This window comes from Zonotrichia leucophrys, chromosome Z (assembly GCF_028769735.1).
Source record: "Zonotrichia leucophrys gambelii isolate GWCS_2022_RI chromosome Z, RI_Zleu_2.0, whole genome shotgun sequence".
In the NCBI taxonomy this organism is placed as follows: Eukaryota; Metazoa; Chordata; class Aves; order Passeriformes; family Passerellidae; genus Zonotrichia; species Zonotrichia leucophrys.
In genome coordinates this window covers 58,078,263-58,099,565 of record NC_088200.1, presented here as the reverse complement: position 1 = coordinate 58,099,565, position 21,303 = coordinate 58,078,263, and the positions used below count along the sequence as shown (strand labels likewise).

The following is a 21,303-nucleotide window of genomic DNA, read 5'->3' as shown; positions in this document are numbered from 1 at the left end:
GTACTGATCTGAGCTGCTAAAATGTGCTACAAAAGCCAACTGCCATCAAGCATGGCAACTTGAATCTAAATCTTTGCTAAACACAAGTCTAGTATGAGAGCAAACAAGGAGGTAGAAGAAAAAAATCTTGGAAGTGAATCTTGCAGTTCTCTAAATAGTCCTAATAAAATGCTAGGAACCTAAAGGTGAAAAGCTTAAGCTTTTAGCTACATCAGCTAAAAGCTTAAATATACCCAAACAAAAGTAATTTTACACAATTCTTCTACAAATTTTTATTCTGAAAGCAAGAGATTTTAAACATCTTCCCCAATACATGATCTATTATCACATTTAATGGTGAATAATATGAATACTCACAGTTAGAAACAATTCTGAGAAAAGATGTGAGGTTAACTACTATATGACTGACAAATCCAGAAAACTAATCTTCCTTATGCTGAAAAAATTAAGGCAGGCAGATATTTTCTCAAAACTGATGGTTCTGAAAGTTTCTTTACAGCTGCCTCCTACAGCACAGATTCCCAAAAATCTATTGCAAGATATCTCCTCATTACAATATTCAGGGATGGTAAAAAGCTGGGTCTATTATTTTCTTTGAAGAGGACAGAATGCTTAGGATGTGAACTTCAAATGCAGTTTGCGCCAAGACATCAGTACAACGAGCTTGCTGTATGTACTGCGGTCTTTGACACTGTAATCCCCACAGGCTCTGATAATGTGACCCAGGCGGTAAAGAGTGACTTAAGGACACAAAGGCAGCACACAGCTTGCTCCTGCAAAACACACACTCTTCACTTCTCACAAATCAGTCCTCAAACTTACGAAGCAACTTCACCACAATACTCATGTTCAGCATGTCACATGATCCTGCAGGAACAACCAGGTGTTGAAGTAAAACACTAGTCTAGCATTTGCTCCCAGCATTCATTCTGTCTGAAGAGGTCCAATCTCAGTAAGGAGAAGAACGTAAGCTTTTTTCCTGAAGTTTAATAGACAATGCACTGTTTTGAATTTTAGTGTGGGCAACAACAAAATATCTCCTGATGTTTGGTTTTTGGAATACATTATAAATATTCTGCAGAATACAGAAAGAAATTATTCCTTTATATTTCAGAGACAGTATCTTCCTGTAATGCTACTGATATCTCTTTTTAGTTCTAGAAGTATGTACTTTTCCCTTGCAAAACACAATCAGTAGTCTTTTATCTATGTCGATCACGTCTGGGTATTCTACCTCAGAGCAGAAATCTCAATACTCAAATGTCTTACATGGATCTAAGAGACCTATTAATTGAGTTCATTCATTTTTAAAAGATATGCAGAAAATGCTCAAAGGGATTTTATTTTTCAATTTCTCAATTCTGATTAAGAAGCTAAAACTAAAAAAATGCTAAACATCCTATTCAATTCAGACAGACTGTTCCTGCTTTCTGAGACTGAAATTCACCACAATACAATCTTAAAATAGCGAGAAGTTATAATAAAATATTTTAACTGAAAAAATGTTAGAGGAATTACAGTAACACCTGACACATTATAGCAGTCAAACTCCCACTGAAAATAAGCAAGAACCTTTCTGTAATTCTGGAATAGGAGCAAAACAACTATTGGGTAGCATGTACCAGCAGAAGTAGCAAAACCCAGACCAAACTTGTAAAGGGGTATAAAGTGTGGCAACAAACTGGAATAAAAACTGATTCCCACTGAATGTAAACTACTTCAGCTGCATATAAATAATAGAAGAGAAGGTGCAGAGTTAAGCCTGCCCAAAATAAGACATCCATGCGTTGTGGGTCAAGAAAGAAAAACAGAAAAACCGTGAGCCAAGTTACTTGTTTTGCTATCAAGCAACTCACTGATAGTAGGTCAAAGAATAATTTTGCTCAATGATTTCAGGAATAGATGTTTAACAATGCCATTGGCTATTAAGAGTTATAATACTGTTTTGCAGAGATAACTTTTATGCTCAAATTTAAAAGCATTGGCCCTTTTTTCTGCAGAAACAGCTGCTGACAAAACAGCAAATTCCATAAACAAACCACATAAATTTGCTCCTATTAAAAGCCTGGTTGCTTTGGTTAAAGCTATTCAGCAGGGCAAAAAGCAACTCCAAGATGGATTTTTTTCCCTTTAAACATATTTTTTATCTTTACCTATCTGTCTAGATGCCACCTCAGCTAGAAGTAATGGTGAAACACTTGCAAGGTTTCAGCACAGGTACTACGACCAGAGTATGTTACTCCTAATACATGAATGAGCTTACCACCAGGACAGCAAAGTGAGTTGGAGGAGAAGATGCTGTTGGGCACAAATACTGTGTGACACAGTCTAAAACTAGAAGAACAAAGGCTCTACTAATACTTAGGAATTGGAGAATTAGTTCTACACTGTTAATGTTTGGGAAACAGCATAAAATTCCTTGTTTCCAGGACTCTGAGGAACTATCTGAACCACTTATGAGCACTTGCAAATATTTTGTGTATGGCATGTAAGCACGCTCCAAGCAGAGAAATGCATGCTTGCATGTACATTTAACTCATCAGTAAAAATAGTAAGAATGGTTAGAGTGCATGGAACCTGACCTTCTCTCCCTTACTTGGTCTTTGGGACAAGCAGAAAGAAATGTGGCAGCTACGACTGAAGCAAGTCACTCATACATAGCCATGGATACAAAACTGAAGAAATGCTACTGCTCTTTAAGTTGTTTAGTCCTTGTCAGTACTAACAGTAGGTCACTTGGAAAAGCCAATGAGGGAATTCTGCAGAAATAATGACGCATACAGAATCACTGCCTTCCCCCACATCAAAAGCAGTAAATTTAGTACAATTATTTCCCAGAAAAAGAAGAAAAAACAAAGGTTGAAAATTCGACAGCAAAAAAATGCTTTCACTGTAACTTAAAATTTATATTTTGCTTAGTGAAATAATAATTTCTCATTGTATCCGAAAAAAAACCAACTAGAAACAGCACAAATTTAGAAGAACCTACTAGCCATGACAGTTTTCTGCCACAATTGCACTGTCTTTAAGAGGTAATATGACTTATGCAGGCATGGCTCCAGAAAGTTTGCAAATAATAGGTATATCTGCTACAGAATCTGTTATTTTAGGGAAAAGATTAAGTCATTATTCACAGCACAGTACTCATCTATATTTATGAAAGGAAACCAAAAATAGACCTACTTAGTGAAATTTCTCATACATATCTTATGTCTGTAGTCATGTCAAGCTAGCGACCAGAACAAGATGAAATATGAGACTCAGTTAAAACCAGATGTACTAGTATTGTACAGTTTGCATACAAGAAGGAACAAAACTAGCTATAGGAGGAAAGTACAATGAATATTCAAAAAGCTTTCAGAAACATTATGTGTTTCTATTACTAGTTTCTATATAAATTTAAAATTATTCAATATTTTAAATCCACAAACTAAGGCTGGCACTGTAAGAAAAAAATCTTAATGCTCCCTTCTTTCCTAGAAAGACTAGACTTGACTGTAGAAACAAAACTGTGATTTTTCACATTAAAGAGTCATCTAAAATGTGCTTAAGGACATCTGAGGCACTAAGGATATGGAAACACTATTAAAGGTTTACACTTTTCTTCCTGAACTGTCTGATGCAAATCTGCATCTTCTACCTCAAGCAGGAGGAGGGTAGAGACAGAGAAATATTTAATACACCAAATCTCTGAACTGTCCTATCTAAATTTCCGAAGCGTTGATGTGCCATGCAAGTACATAGAAGCACTATGGAAAAGCAACACAGCATATGGTATTCAGTCACCTCTTTTAAGTTTGGGGGATTTTTAAATGAAATTCAGCCTAGACCAAACTTACACATATAACTTAAATCTATGTATTTATGCTGAGTTACTTAGTAAAAATATGATTTTAACAGAATTGTAAAAATTAAAACTATATCCTTGGGCTCTGCTCTTACTATGGCAGTTCACCAGTTCTACTTTACAGGAAGAAGCAGATCAATCACCCCAGTTCCAAACTGCAAAATATTAATGTTTTTACAGAAAACAGAAACGAACATGCACTGTTACTTGTGCACCTTACGCTGGACTCATGGCTTGAGACTTTCTCCGAATCTTACAACCTATCCTCACCCATAACTATTGTCCTGGTTATTGTTTCTAAGCTGTCTGAGAGGAGAGAAGAGAGATGGACAGCCCAAAGCAGAGTTCCAAAACAGATTCATTGTCACAGATACTCAAACTGGCATACAAAGGCATTTTGAAGAAAATTTGGTTCCAAATACTACACTGGAAATCCAAACTTGAGAAATATTTCAGAAAGTGCAATCACTTCCTCAATGGAAACCAAAAATCACTAGTTCCAAACATCATTTGTTAAGGGTTTTTATTACTGCAGATCAGCATTAGAGTTTTAAGTAAACAGAAATAGGAACATCCAGGGGTGCAGATAAAACACAATTGTCTATCAGATTCTTTTTTCAACAGATGAAGAACAAAATGGCCAGCAAAGAAGTGAGTTTAATGGACAGCTACACATCTGAATTGGTAGACTTTGAAAATGGGCACTTAAAACATTAATTATTAACATTTTCTTAAGATATAAACTTCATCTTTCTAAACCTAAAGATGAAATAAGGCTGGAAACTTTAGCTAATGCTGTTTATGAATTGCATAATCTAATATGACAGAAATGAGTTTCAAAATTCCAGCAGAGATGGAGGCAACATTCTACCCTACTTAACTACTTCAGCAAATGAAATGAGAAAAAAAAACCAAAGATCAAGAAACAGAAGTGACCACTTAGAAAACTAACAGTATTTTGTATCAATAGTTTCGTGGAAGATAAAATATTTTAAGAATAAAACCCTCAACACATTACTGATACAATATGTTTTTTTGTTTTTCAGAGTCACATTGCCCTATTTATTTAGGCACTATTCAAATCCATATATATCTATTATGTCCCGTCTGTATGCAGTATTGTAAGAGATCTGCCACAGGATTTGAACACATAGATGACATTATCTCATCACTAGGTGACATCTAATTTTTTATTACAAAATTCTCAAAGAATACAAATAATTGACATTGATTGATCTCTGGCAGTATCTGCCAGTAAATGCTCAGTCTACAAATAAGTGCTTACAATGAAAAAACCTCCTGCTATCAAAAGCCTTCTGTTACATTTGGAATGCAGATTCAGAATTTCAAAACCTCCTGGTCAAATCAGAAATAACTGTAGCTCTGCAATAAAGTTTATGACAGGTTGCTTGCTCAGGCAAGCGCTTCAAAATCTGAACAATTATACAAAAGACACCTAAATCAAATGGCTAAAAGCAACCATACTGGTATTTAACCTTTAAACTGTAATTCACTGTTGAAGCATCAGCAGCTAGGAAAAGGAAAGACAGGCCTTCTCACCATTGAGTATTAATATGAAGCCTGAATTTTTAAAGGCAATTAAGCAAAAGGATAAACAAACATATGTACTCATACGCAGAAATGATTGTCATCTTAACGTTCATGGCCAGACCAGAACTATGGGTTGAAGCCTCTCAATCCACCTGAATACTAAGTACACAGAAGCTGCATTACCTTCTGACATCTGAAAGCATCTCCAAAAAGAGAAGAAGCAGAATTGCATCCTATCTCTGCTCAATCAGAAAATTTAACAGTAGGAGCACAGTACTGATGGACCCAGACTGGACCTATGTAATACAGTTTTTGTCACAGACATGCAAACAAGTTATGATCAATCAGACAGACTTTACATGCAATTCCATTCCCCTCAAAAGCAAAAAACTGAATCTGACGCCATATCTCACAACCTTTGCATATAAAAAAAAAGGCACACTGAAAAATAAACATTCAGTAGCATCAGTAATGCCACAGACAGTGTTGGAAAGTTTCTGTAGCTTATTTGGTAGCAATATTCCATGCTCAGCATGCAATTATTCCCAGTACTGCCGGCTCCCTGCTACTACCTAGCAACCATTCTTTAAGGATTAAATTTGCCTTTTGTATGAACTGTTAATTGCTGTGGTCTAGTGTCTTATTTTTACTTGATAAATTGTGTACATCAGCACAGTTAAAATCAGCACAGTGGTTGCTATAGATTGATTAAAAAAAACAAAGAACAAAAGTGTTGAAATCAAGCAAAAAAAAAGGCAGGCATTTTATACATTTAGCAGAAAATGGTAGTAATAGTTGATCAGACCTGTACTTATAAACATTTAGGAGAATTGCTATATGATTTTGTCTGAGAGGTATTTACTTTTGAAAGAACTTAGTTTTGAATTTTTCATTCACTGCTTGCTGATAAGCTCTTCAGGACAGTCTGAGCAAGCAGCATTCTATAAAAAATGAATATCTAACACATTTAAAATTGCTTTTCCTAGTTTACAAACTGTCTATTTCAGGACTGATGTAATTCCTCTAAAGATATTTGCTCTTATTCTAACTACATTTAGAGTAAGTTGCTGCAAGGCAACCCTTGGCCTACAGGTTTAGCATGCAGGCCTGTAGCTTAGGCTGCAGCGAGAGCAGACACCTTCAGTGACAGCTGTTAAGCCAGAAGCAGCACTCAGAGGTTTGAGCAAAAGTTAACTGAACACAAAAGGCTTCTAGCGGCTCAACAAGTCTTGAAGTTGTAGAATAAGTACGACAAATTTATCTTCACACTGGTGCTGAAAGTCACTGATGCAGACAATAGAAAAATAAAATCAAAGGCTATGCTTAACAACAGCTGTCCTAATGATACCCGCTCTTAAAGACATAGGCCTCTCTTTTCCTCTTTAAAACAGAGGTTTAAAAAAGAGATAAAGGTGTTACTTGATAGTTCAACAATTATCTTTTATGGGAGGAATTACTTTGAATCTTAGCTGTCCAAGTGAAAACAGCATCTCATCTGAGCTCTCCTCTACGTAGCAGTTATTTTGATGTCCTCAAATTTCTCCCAAAACAGTCATGCAGTGTCTTGTGTTTATGGATCGTTTTTTCTTGGCTCCTAGAGCCATTTTTCCAATTTCATTATACAGCCATTTTTCCAATTTCATTATATGTCAACTCCAGCTAAGAGCAACAAAAACACTCAGAAAATTATTTGTTACTGACATTTCCACTTTTCAGCTGCTCTGCTTTTGTAGCTGTCCAATTTAAAACTTACGTGAAAATACCCAGGCTGTGTTCATAACAATTTCTGCAGTTCAAATACATAAAATACAGGTAAAGAGTAGGTTATTTAAAAGAAAAAAACAAACAAGCAAACAGAAGTCTAAAATTAATTTCTTGTTGAAAAAGAAAACCCACAATTTGGAGGCAATTTTCCCATTTGCATTTCTATAACCAGTTCTCAGAGAGACTGAGTTACTGTTGGGGCTTGGGGTCAAAACACCTAAAGAAGTATAGCTTAAACATTCAGTTGCTGTTACTTCTGGAAAAAAATGATGATCAGTAAGCAGTTTCTCTTCATAGGGATAAAAACGAAGCAGAACTTTGGTTAAAGTCACCTCATCAACTCACAGAGCCAGTGCTGAATGATGAAGGAACTGAGGTCAGTATAGAGATTTAATGTCTTCTATCCAGAAATTTAATTCTTATTTAGTTAAATCTGGTTTAGGATATTTCTTTTTTTATTTACTCTATCAATTACTCTAAATCTAGAGTAAATTACTCTAAATCTAAGTGACTTGAAATAACAAGGGAAAATTTAGAGCCAAAATGCTGAGTTAAGTTACTTAACTTTACACTAGTTTCCATACAATATAAAGAATTCCCATTTTTACACCAGATTTCAACAACATATTCTGGAGAAAAACAAAAACCACATGAAACCACTAACCACGTTACTTAGTTTCTTTCCAACCTACTGAAAGGTGGTTAGTGAGGTGGGGTGTTGGTCTCTTCTCTCAGGTAGCAAATGACAGCACAAGAGGAAATGGCCTCAAGTTAGGAAAAATTTCCTCATCAAAAGGTTTATCAAGCTTTGGAACAGGCTGGCCAGGGAAGCGATGGAGTCATCACCCTTGGAGGTATGTAAGGACACATGGATGCGGCACTAAGGAACATAGTTTAGTGGTAGACTTGCCAGTGTTAGCTTAGTGGATGTAATCCATGATCCTAAAGGTCTTTTCCAAAATAAATGATTCTGTGACTTGATAAATAATTGCTTAGCATGGGGACTTCTAATATTAGGTATAAATTCTATAAATCTAATCTAATTAAGTAAATTGTACAATTTGTAGACCATCTCAATTTATTTGCTGATGCCATACTGTATTCCTAGCAGTTGAAACTGACAAAACACCCCTCTGAGCATTACTGGGCCTATTCCCCCACCCAGCTCACCACCTCCTGTAACAGAAGGTACATCAACCCCTCAGCACATCCCACTATCCTTTCTCAGATACCAGTGTTGAGGATAATGTGGACAGTGTTTTGTTTTTCATTCTCCTCTTTTCTCTTTTTCTCCTTTCATAACAACAGGTTTGGACATCCAACTGCTGCTATCCAGCAGAAGATTAAATAATTAAAAATTATTTAATTTAATTTAATTAATTAAAAAGAAGAAAGCTCTTCCTACTTCTCCTGTGAGCACTACATTCACTGACTCACTGTAGGACTGTATGCCTATTTCCAGGAGCAGTTAACACAGGAATTAGTGTAGTTCCTTATTCTGAAAGCTTGCAACAGCCACCAACTCTTAACTACCCCCTTCCTTACCTTGGTTTCCATGCAAAGATACAAGCCTCGCTTAGCTCTTCTAACTCCCTGCTCTCCCACTGTATATGTCTTGTCTGGCCATAGCTTGAAAAGAAATGCCTCAAAACTTTAGAAGAAGCAATTAGAAAAAAAAACTTTGAAGTGGAAAAAATACTTAACTAACAAATATTAATTTTAAAAATTGCTTTTCTGTTCTTCTAAAATATCACCCCACAGAAGTTATATCAGTTTTGCTGAACTTTTCTCACAGACAACTGTTTTACAGCATAGTCAGTAAATAATCCCTGTTGCCACCTGCCTACTCTTTGGGACAAAGAAATTCAAAGGAAACCTATCCAAAATGCTAACTAAAACCTCAAGCTTTAATGGGTCAGGGCAAGCAGTGGTGTTTGTAGTCCTATCCTCCCTCCCACAGAGGAAAGGAAGAGTAAGGAGGAACATCAAGCAAAAAGTTATATTTATTCAGAGTGTTCATGAAAGCAAATTACTCATGGCATTTCTGGACCCTGAACTCAACATAAAAACTCCAAAGACTGGCTACATGGATCTTACAGGAGACAAGCACAACTCCTCAAATTCAAGACATGCTCAAATTTGAGTTCACACATTTACAGGCAAAAAAAAAAAAAAATCCTGAAGATTTACTTATGAAATCTAATTTTTGAAAGATAATGTACTTTGTTAGTGAAAAATGTGTAAGTAAAACGTAAGAATAAAACAAGTAAAAATCTTCATAATTTAAAAACTTTCAGCAAAATTGTGTCTAGAAGCAGGGATTAACGTCACTGTATTAACACTTAAATATTGCATTACACTATTTCATCTTGTGGGTAAGTGTCAACAGATACATCACATCAGACATTAAAAATCACTGAATTGTAATAAGCAGTGACTTTTGACAAGGCAGCCTTTTAATTTTACAATATTTTCAGCATGCTTCAAGAACTTGTTTATTTATTATTATTCCTTGTCATATCAATTTAGCCCTTCCTTCTATAATGCAAATTACTTCCTTCACTGTTATGCCCTGGGCTGTCTCAACTCATCCATTAAAAATTCTGTGTTTGGAGGGAATCAAGAAAAGCTTATCTTATCTCTTCCAATAAGCTTGCTCAGCAAACAAAGCCCATGTCCACAAACACATTACTTATGTTAAGATTCTTACTAAAGATTTCCTTCTTCTCTACCATGTCTCCCTAATCATTCCATACATTATAAGTTCCTCTCGAGCAAGAAAATAATTCAATTCTACACAGAAAAATTATTTGCTCTTACTAAAGCAGGACAGTACACAACTACTGTACAGTCATTCATGTAATTTCAAACCTGCATCTGTCTGCAGTAAGAGAACAGTTATAACCTTTACTCAGCTAACAAAGACAAAGCAAGCCACTGGAATGTTGTGGAGAGTTTTGTCAGAGTGGCTTGAGGAGAGAGGACACAGCTGAATTAATTTGGGAAAGATGTCCTAACTAGGGCAGAGACAGGCAGAGGCCTTTTTGTGTCTGTAGCAGGACAGAGAATGGAAAAGTACAAGACCATGGTTAGTTCCAAATCTTGCAGGTGTGAGATAATGTGTCCTGGATCCTCGCAAAACATGATAAAGAAATGGACAGTGAGGCAGGAGAGATAGAGAACGTAGTCTCAAAGGAATGTGGATGAGTTAATGCTACAGTTTAACAAACAGATTGCTTGGCTTACAGAATATTCAGAAGCTCATTATTTGCTGTATAAGTGTTTGATACTTTTTCAATAAAGCGGGCCATGATGAACCAACTGGTGTCCTGGTCTCCCTTCTCCGACAGAATGTCACAGAAATCACAAGTTCTAGTGGAAAGCCAGCCCTGTGCCTTCATTTCACCGCAGTTTCACCTACAACTTTGGAGCTGGGGCTTCTTTTTGCTTGCATGTACGCAGCTTTTGCTTTCCTCGTCTTCATCTCCCAACTTTTCCATTTTTTTGCCCTTGTGATTCTTTCCCCCATCCTTCTGCATGGAATTAAGCATTTGGCTACATGGGGATTAGCTGCCTATCATGGTTTACCTACAACAAGAAGATTTAAGCAGAATTTTTACTTACTGTATAGTCAGTGTAAAGGGTTAATATACAGCCACTCAGAGGAAAACATAAGTCTTTGCATTTAGGAACAAAAACTTTCATGCTGCAGTTATTTTAAATCTGTTAAACCTTACTTTAAGAACCTTTACAGGAGAACAATATTTCTGGGGAAAAAGAAAGGCTAGGCTGCTACAAAATAGATGTCACCATTTTTCTCTTGCAAATTACTGAATTCAAACAGGAAAAGGAAATAATCCAATGGGGAAAAAATCCCAAACAAATGAAGAAGTATTAAGCAATATGAAGCACTGCTATGAGAATCTGAATCATCCATGGGATTTTCCTGCTTTTTAGAGACAGAACAGAAGGTACAGGTAAGCTAAGAGCAAGTTCTTAATTCCCACTATGCAGCAAGATTATATATGCATTGCATATTTTTAATAGACCAAAACTGGACACATACACATTTATATATACACTTTCATATGCTGAATGCAACTAAAAAAACATTAAAGAAGAAATTTTAAAAAAGGCACACAGACTCCAGTAAAACAAAAGAGGGTTTGTTGTTTTTTGTGTATCAACATCTACATGCAAACAGATATGATGACTCCATATGATTTTAATAAATACTGTTACACTCTTTAATAAATACTTTTAAAAGACAGACTGTACCTAACATCTGCTCACAACTTGAGCCACATATGCCACTCTGTAAGGGCTGATTTCAAGATACAATTAACTGGTAGAGGTTTAGAAGACTCTGTATAGTTAAGTATATATCATGACTTCTAATGGACAGACAAAAGGTCTTCAAAACAGATGCTGGTTTTGGGAGAAAAAAACCCCTTCTTTCTCAAAAAAAACTCCTAACTTGAAAATGAATAGATTTTCCTGTATTGCAAAGGGGGACACATTTTGCTTTCCACTCCAAACTACACAAGAGAACTCAAGCTCCAAGCCTTACAAGGTCACTTGCCCTTTGAAGGTATACTCCAAGGTCTCCTTCTGCTTTTTACTTGTTTATGTGGGTTTTAAAAATCAATGTGAGATAAACAGTGCAGTGACTAGCTTCTGTACATAGACTGGAACAAAACCCTGCCAATTAACTGTATAACAGAAATTAAAACTATGTGTGATTATGCATTTTAAGACCCTCTCTTATCTGAAGTTGCCATAACAAATATGAGCGAGGAGTGTAATTTCAAGGAAGTCAGTATTTATTAGTCTTGGGTGCTTTTAAAAGGTTCTCTTCCTGATTTTTAAGCAAAGTACCATTGCATTTGCTTTGTCAGCACCTCAGATTGAAGAACTACATGGATCAATTACATTTCACCATTTACCAATTAGATTTAAATGTAAATAGCCAGGATACTATGGAGCCTTCTATGTTATCAACAAAAAGAAAATATCATAGAAGGGGAAAAAGTGAATAGATCATTTAGTGAATACTCCACCTAAACAACTGGTAAAAATTTGTAACTTATTTTTGTCATAATTATTCATCAGACATGAAATTAATGGACAGGTGTTGTCCATTAGCAATGAGGAGCTATGAGGAAATAAGAGGAGAACTTAAGGCTAACCAAACCAAGGTTAGTCTGGATTTTGATATCCAAGAGATGCAATATCACGTCTGCTCACATTAACAGATTTTCAAGTTTAAATCTGGTACCAGTTAGGTTTCCTATGAGAAAATGCAGGGGAAATGGAGGGCAAGAAAGAGGACATAGTTTTAAATTACATTTTCATCTTTGGATATTTCTGAGAAGGAAAACCTTCCACAAGGTTGACGCAGTGTTCAATCCTCAGCCACTTGTTGAACAAAAAATGGGATAGGAAAGAAGTTTCTGCTTTAATTACAGAATATGATTGCTTTAGTTTCCTGCTTCCAGACTCACCAAAGGTGTATTTTGCAATTAAAATCACATAAAACGTTTAACCACAGGGGCCTCAGGAAAAGGTCCTGAATCTTAAGAGACACAGAGGAAGTTCTGTCTCAGATTTCTTGAGCTACTCAACTCCTATATTCAGAACTGCTGACAATCCTCTTCACAACACCTGTCCATTAATTTCACGTCTGATAAATACCTCGTTCATCACTGCTGAGAATACAAAACATCTCTCTGCTGGTACCAGTTGTTTTGAAGTAAAAAAAATTTTGAGAGTTTTCTGAAACATCTAACTGTTAGGTATAGAACCGGACAGACTATATACCAACTGATGGCTGCCTAATCTTTTCGTTCTCTTGTTTGCTTTTAGCAATAAATGAATAGAAACATATTCTCTTGTCTTGAACACTCTCTACAGAGGCAACCCGATATGCCTTCTGGATTACTACTGTTAGTTAATTCCCACTTGACAACTCCAACCATCCCAAGCTATCTGCAGTCACACGTTACGTGTTCACTGCTCCGTAACTGGTAGTCCGGTTCACAGAAAGCAAGATGCAATAATGGCTAGAGGTTATGGCCTAACACACTAAGTTTTGTATCAACTTAATGGAGCAAAAATACATCTATCTACATTTTTCTCAGTCTCATAATACAACAAGAGAAAGAGAATTGATAAAAGAAAGAAGTAGCAGTGTGTCTGCCTGGTAGCTTAAGACATACTGAAATCTACATTGCTTCAAAAGCCTATCCAGGTATCATATATCAGCTTTGAAATTAACATCATAACAACCATCACCATGAGGGGTGTGGGAAGCTCAGATATCAGACACTTTTCAGAAGGTCCCTCGCAAACGAAATCATTCAACGATTCACAATTATGATTATTCCTTCGTTCCAAAAGAGACACTAAAGCTTCATTAATATCTCCAGCAATGATAAAAAGTGCAGATTTGGACAGCAGCTGACAGTTTATATATGTTGTATTGACAGCCACATTTTCTAAAAACCTACTGTTTGTTGTTCTCTTATAATGGTTTACAGGTCAGAATTATGAGGCCTCTAAAGCATATCAAAGCATTTTGATCTCCCACTAACAGAAGTCAGAACTTTTTCATTCATGAGAAATAGTAAAAGTGGTTCTACTAATGTGCTACCGGCTCATTGCTACTGAAGAAACTATATACAACAGAAAGGCTTAAGTAAAAATCACCATTGGGCCCTAGAACAGTAGGTGAATTAGGCACATTCTTAGTTTTGAACACAATCAATTCCCCATAAAAGTCAATGGCACTGTGGTAGAAGTACTGTTACACAAGAACTCCAGTTAACAGAAAATATTCCTTCAATGTCAGAGCAATTACAACCAAAGGAAAGCTCTCTGCACACAGTTATGCTTAGTAAAGCACGCTGAAACACTCCTCCAAACACCTTGGTGGTAGTTTTGATTGGAATAAAAAACAAATCCCAAAATCAAAACTCACCTTATTTCCACAAGAACAAAACAACTGACTGAAAGCATCTTGTGTTTCAGTGAAATCAGGATTCCACTTTTTCACTCTCCACCTGATGCGGTAAAGAAGACTTCTGCTTCAACAGACTACTGCATGCCCTAAATAACCCAGAAGAGCTGGCTCTAAGGTCTTCCTTGAACATCTATTTTGAGACAACACTCATGAAGCAATAAAGGACCAGCTGTGCCCTAGGGACACAAACTGCACAGAACCCAACACACCACGTTACCCTGAAATTCCTGTCCGTTTGATCAACCAGATGAGTTCTCCAGACATGTTCCCTCCCTTCCTTACTCCAAATTTCCTTCAGGAGTATCCATTTTTCTGTGTGCAAGATGGCACACGATTTCTTTGTGATTATTACATTTTAAGGTTAATATACTTCCACTATGTAAAGCAGTATCATAAACAGTCAAAACACAACTTCAAAAGGTACATATGTACTCTTTAAAATACTTTGAGGCAACTAAAACCCAGATCACACAAGATCTTGGTTTATTTTAAAAGTTAATATGATCTTATTTTAAGGTACTGTTGGACAGAAGTCTAAGCAGCAGCTACCATGCATATATTTCTCTGATAGACAAAGGAATAATACTGCTCCCAAACATAAAGAAATCTCAGTGGTTTTGCTCTTCTACACAATCTTTGCTTTTGTACTCAATGAAAAAAAAAAAAACACCATTGTGCAGGAGAACTGGAATTTCACTGGACTTTCTTAAATAACTGAGTAAAAGATGAAAAACTTGAACTCTCTGAATTCATCACTACTTTAATCAGGGGATACATTAAATAAAGATAAATTCAGCTTCTTTGTACGGAATTGTTACACCAATGCCCATCTAATATGAAAATAGTGAATTCTGACTAGTGAAACAAACAGAGGTGGTTTTATCCTTGCTTTTATTTGTTTGTACTATTTTTATGGCATTTGTTACAGAGCTTTATGCAGCATTCACGTAGCCCCAGCAATGTGAAACATGGTTGCTCAACTTTACATCATCTTCCCAAAAAAGATGGCAAGACAGTCCTGGAATACTTTTACAGGTAGATACTGAGGTCAGCACAAGCTTTCGTTGTTTTTTACTTAGGAAGTAAACACACAGATACTCCATGGTTTCATTCTGCAAGTGGAAGACCAACTGCTTAATGGAAAAATACTAACAAATGGACAATAATGAGCACTTATACTCTCATCTTCAGACATTCTTTAACTCATTGAATTCCCCTTCTGAACATCCACTGCTTGGCAGGGGTTCACAGAGAATCAGCAAAAGCAAACACATATCAAATACATTGAAAAAACAGGTTTCTGCTCAGCTGACACAGGAACACAAGCACAGATACTATAACATGGCTTTGTGGAAAACTACAAGCCAGCACAATGCACTTGGACAATGTAAAACTCACACTCAGGAACAGATTAAATCAGAATTTTTTCCAGTAGTAATTGATGGGATAGGCAAACCACAGGGCAGAAAAGAAGACATTAAGAACAGACTTCTTTGATGTTTTCTATCTACCACTGTACAAAAAAAAATTAAATTACCCAATATGCTGTCTAGGACTGAGTAACAGTTTAAGACAAACAGGAATCCTTCTGCCCCATGACACAACATTGTAAAACATTGGCAGTCAAGGCTATGCCTGCTGTCCCCGACAGAATTAAAGCTATGCACACAGAACATGCTCCTGCAACCTCCAGTACACTTCCGTACTGAAATTAACACAAAGAACAAAATTATTTTAGAATTGACAAAACTACCTGAAATAACTAGACTTTGCAAGTAACATTTTCATTTTGTAAAGAACATTACCCAACTTGTTTTATTTCTGCTTTCCAAAAACCCCCCCCACTTCTTCCCATGAGAGTCTTTTTAGTTTGCTCATCAATCTAGTCCTGTAATTAATATCAAAGTTTGCATCTGTTGCGTATGAAAAGGTTAAAAATAATTCAGGAATGTCAGTGAAAGTGAGTGCTATTTGCACTTCAGATCCTCACAAGTTATCCCATCTGCAGTGGCAAGTTCATGCATGCCACCTGTCTTAAATGAGAAACTCTGTAATAGCTCACTTCTCTTTTTTCCATACTAAGTAGAGAAGTGACATATTTAATGTAATAAACAGGAAATTATGAAATGACCTCTCAGAAACACATACAATCTAAAAAACAAGCAAAAGACTTGCAAAATAATTTGTACTGATGTCCAAGATGCAGATGTCCAAAATTACATTACATATTTCCTTTAATCTGTATTTCACTTCTTTCACTTGCTTTTTTGTTTCTTTACATTTTAGTGAAACTGTTTAAGTAACAAATGACTAGTCAAAATTAAAAAAAAAATCTGCTCATTGATTAAAAGCAGAATTCAAAGCAGAATTCAAAGGAATGGGAAACCATACATCTTAGGTGGAAAAATTCTGTGCAACAAATAAGCAAAACTTCTATGAGCTTTTAATTAAACTTTGATTATTTGTTCTGGGGGAAAAATTTCAAATTAAGAGCAGTCATGCAAACAGAGGAATCCATCTCAAAAAAAAAATCCTACCAGTAACCATTTCTGGAACATTTACTACTTTATAGCATTCATAACTTTCAAGAAGAAGTGCAGATGGGACATCAGGAAAATGTCATTCTATTCACTAGAGGGTGGCTGGTCACTGGAACAGGTTGTGGCATCAAGCCTACCAGAGATCACAGAATGTCTAGATGCCACTCTTAGTTACATGGTTTAGTTTTAGGTAGTCCTGAGAGGATCAGGCAGTTGGACTTAATGATCCTTATAGTCCCCTTCCAACCTGAGATATTCTATGATTAACTCAGTTATTCCAGGAGCTAAAACTAAATATGCAATTAACTGCTCTTCCAGAGCTACAGACCTCATACACCATTTCCACCCAAAGTCCTAAGCAGGGAGGAAGACACAGCCTAGATCTCTTCAGAGAGGTCCCAAACTAAGTTTACAGTGCAGGGATGGGGGAAGAAGTAAAAAAAAAAAAAAAAAAAAAAAAAAATCCCAAGTTTATTTACTTTATCTGAGCATTTCCACAGGAGAAGCCATTCAAACAGTAAAGAATTCAGCACACCCACTAGGATTTCAAGGAAAGGATAAGGGTTTCTTTGAACTTTGAAATGCATTATGACTGTGTTTTTTCTTTTATTTAAGAAAAAGAATTCCAACCAAATACTGAACTAGAAAAGCAGGAATTTGTATCCACTTTAGTACATTTGCTGCCTTAAAGTCTATTTTAAGACACATACTCATTCAGACACAGCTCTACTCCCATAAATAAAAACAAGAAATTGTCTCATTGCTAGTTTGACCAATGGGTATCAGAGTGCTGAATCCAACTAAAATGCTTTTGCAAAATCTTAAGATCCAGCCTGGTCCCTCTTCCCCACGTTTTACAAGGGTAAAAACCCCAAAGAACTCAGAGAGCTACAAGTATAATATTGTAAGCCTCCTGTGATAGGCATGCTGTCTTCTCAATTTAAACAGTGCTTTGCACAGGAAGTCAACACGACTCACAAATAGAACTCATAAGTATTGTGTAAGGCAAAACAAAAATCCAGTTTATTTGGAAAATTTGATGCCTACAAATGGTTCCAGACCACCAGGCATAAAAATAAAAATTCTATTCAAAAAGCCAATAATGTAAGCACCCTCTTCACTTCAGATTTTTTGCTGCTGCTATTGAGCACCAAATATGCCCCAAGATCATCAGAAATAAGGTGCAACATTTTTGCTCTAATATTTGCATATTCTCTGCGGCGTCTATTCCAGCAGAGCCAGCCCTCAGGAAAAAACTTATTGACCAACTTCAGCTCCAAATTTTCTTCCAGTCTTACCACGATCTTTAGTGTTTTCATTTCAGGGAACAAAATTAGGAAGCTCAGTGCATGAATATTGCTTCTCAGCACCTTAAGCTACATGCTAAAGCCTGCAGGTACATTTCTTCCAGTTGCATGGAGCAGAATTTTTAAAACGTTTTATTGCACAATGCAGCAATAGCATTATGCCAAACAGAGCTTTAAAACAACATTTCATCTCTTTGAAAAAGAATGGCCTTAGCAAGATGACTTCAAAATTAAATTCTCCCCCAAAATGCACTACTCTTAAAGACAAGATCTTTTTATGATGCATACAAGAACGCACAAAACAACGCTGTGACTGAAAGAGGCTGTAGCTGAAAGACCTTACACCAAGGCCAGGATTAACTAGAGAACCGAAATATCAACTGCTTGTAAAAACTGTAATTTTAGCATGACAATATGAAGAGGGGAAAAAAAAGGGGGGGGGTGTTGCTCTTGCAAGTTACAACACCAAAATATGCCCAGAGCTCATGACTTTCGGTTTCTTTCAGATTCTAAACGGCAGCATCCAATGGCAGGGGATATTTCATGTGTTTCAAAAAAGGGGAAATGCAAGGCAATGAAGATATATTTATAGATTCACAACATGGTTTATAGAACCTTAGAATGGATTAGAAGGAACCTTAAAGATCATTTAGGGCCAACCTCTTTGCCATGAGACAGAAAATTTATTTTTTAGCACATGGGGTTTTTTTTAAAATACGATGCAGCAAAGTCTACCTGATACTTTACCGATGGCTATCCAACATGCTTGCCATTTAACAGACCAAATCCCACCTGTAACAAAAGTGCTGCGTTTTCAGCAGGAAGGCTGTTGTTTTACCCACTGTCTAATTCCATATTTGGCCATGGTTGTGAATCTAACCAAACATACTTCAGTTTCAGTTTGATCTGAGAGCTTCATTTCCTCCTCTGCCCTGGACGGGTAGAATGTGTTACTATTAGTAGAGGCACAAGCAATACAGACTTTTCATGGCTTCATTTCAGGCACAAGCACAGGATGCACACACACTGCTGTATTACGAGGCCAGCAAACGCTCCCGTATGCCTATCTCTGAGCATATGCAACCACGTCGGAATTTCAAGCACTTCTGTCAGTGCATGGGCGCTCTGAAAGCTTTCTGGGTTTCAAGAACACCCTGAAATGCTATTTCGTACACGGCTTATACTTCTGTATTTTATTTCTCCGTCCGCTCGGGTTTGGGGGGGGTGGGGGGCGGGCGGTTGGAGGTGCGTTCTGATGAGAATACCCCGATCAGGAAAACGCCATGAACAGGGGGGCTGGTTCCTACTTCCCATCAGAATCATGATAGCTTTGGAACTCCAGACACCTATAAGGCGCCTTCGGTGGTGCCACACACGGCGAGCGTACACCTGGAGTTCAAGTGGCCCCGGCTTCCCAGTGTGAGACCCCGGCCGGGCAGTGAGAAGCGCAACAGCGCCCAAAAGGCGAGGGAGCTCCCTTCCCCTCTATCGTTCAAGACACCTATTCCTAATTAACATGAGACAATTTTCAAGCCGCAAACAACGAGGGCAGCAACACTACGAAGCCTCTCGTTTTCCTCGGGACGCGGCTCTGCCGGGAGGCCCCGCGGCCCCGTCCCGGACTCCGACGGCCGCCCAGGTACTCACCGCTGGGAAAGGGCTCCATCTTCCTCCCGGAGTCCGCTCTCAGCGGAGGCGCTGCCACGGCTCTTTACTCCTCCTCCTCCCGCCGCCGCATGCTCCTAGGACGGGCTCAGTCCGTACCGCCCCGCCGGGGCCGCAGAGCTATCAACCCACGGCTCCCTCCCCGCTCGGCAGCCTTTTCAGGCGAGGCAGCACCGACCAACCACCGCCCGCCGCTGCCTCAGCGCTCGCTTCCTCCTCGCCCCTGGCTGGGCCCCGCGGCACCGCCTCCTCCCCGCATGGGCCCGCCTCACGCCGGGGATGCCGGGGCGGGCTCCGGACCCCGAGGGACCGAGTGTCGGATCGCGGCGTCCCGCGGGCCGCTCCGCCGAGTGGGTGACACGGCCGCTGCCGCACCGGGCTCGCCGCGAAGGCCGTGGCGCTGCTGCGGAGCCGACTTTGCCTGCGTGTCCCTGCCGTGCGCCTGCCGTCGCAATTTAACCTTACTTTTTATTTAAACAAATAATTCCCTTAGTGTTCTGCTGTGCAAGACACAAGAATCAAAAGGCACAAGCGATTGTGTGAAATGTGATCAAACGATGCTACAAAGAAAGACTGGATAGTGTTCCAGGAACCAAACACAAAAGATCAAAACAATTAATTATACAAAGTGAACCTGGTATTTGTGAAGGAGAACCAGCCATACACGGTGGATGTCACCATGAAATATGGAAGTATTGAAACATTATTAGAAGTGGCTGCTGTGGGAAAAGTACAGAAGTATAAACATCTTCAAGAACAAATTCTATAACTAAAAAATGTTACAAATATTGTATTTATGGGTTTTCTGTTTGGCTCATGTGGGAACTCTGAACTTTCGAAGGCCCTGGGTCTCTGTAGCTTGAGGACAGAGGACTGCCCATGCTTTGGTTTTCAGGGCACTTTTTACTTCTGTGGGCATTGTGTACATGTTTGCTGGTAAAGCATATACCATTATATCATCTTAATCTATGCAATAGTTAATATCTACATAACATCTTGTACTACTGAGTTTATTGTAGTATGTATTAATGCCTATAATGAAGTATTGATAGGTGACAGTAACACCTGCTGCCAAGCCCTGTACCTCAGAGGAGTAGGGTCATGAGAGACAAAAGCTTATCTCTTATTATGGCTGAACATCAACAAAGAGCCATGAGATTGAAGGCGAACACCATGAACCTAAAGACACTGTGATCCTCTTGGCATTAGGGAGGGATTGTATGTAGAGATGACAGAGGAATCATGGTGTGATATATCAATTTGGGACAAAATTTTCCTGATGTTGATCAAAGTGGCCAGGCCATCTATACTTAACTTGGAAAAGGAACTTACATAAATTATTATGTGCTCAATATCTAGCCTCCTTTTTGACTTGCTTGTCCCCTGCTCCCTTACAGCTACACTCCTGTTATCAATTGACTGGTCACGTTTTTTTCGTAACACAGGATGATTTCTGGGAAAGGAGAAAATGGAAACTGATTACTCCCAAAGAACACAAATTTAATGTCCCATATTTATTTTAAAAATGAAAAGAAATTGAGGTTAGTTGTCCAGGGATCCCCAGAGCCCAGGCGCTGTGCAGCCCTGTACCTCTTCTCTGTGTTTCAT

At 37.9% G+C, this 21,303-nt stretch overlaps 1 protein-coding gene across 2 annotated transcripts in view; it reads right to left on the bottom strand.

Moving 5' to 3' along the window:
• Positions 1 to 19,894, bottom strand: part of LNPEP (leucyl and cystinyl aminopeptidase) — a 51,709-nt gene extending 31,815 nt beyond the window's left edge. For both annotated transcript variants that reach the window (XM_064736159.1, XM_064736158.1), the window contains exon 1: positions 19,678 to 19,894. Coding sequence is in view for 1 of the 2 variants with exons in the window: in XM_064736158.1 (XP_064592228.1) it covers positions 19,678 to 19,696 (19 nt within the window). In the remaining variant the exon portion in view is untranslated. The remainder of the gene's footprint in view (positions 1 to 19,677) is intronic.
• Positions 19,895 to 21,303: the final 1,409 nt, after the last annotated feature.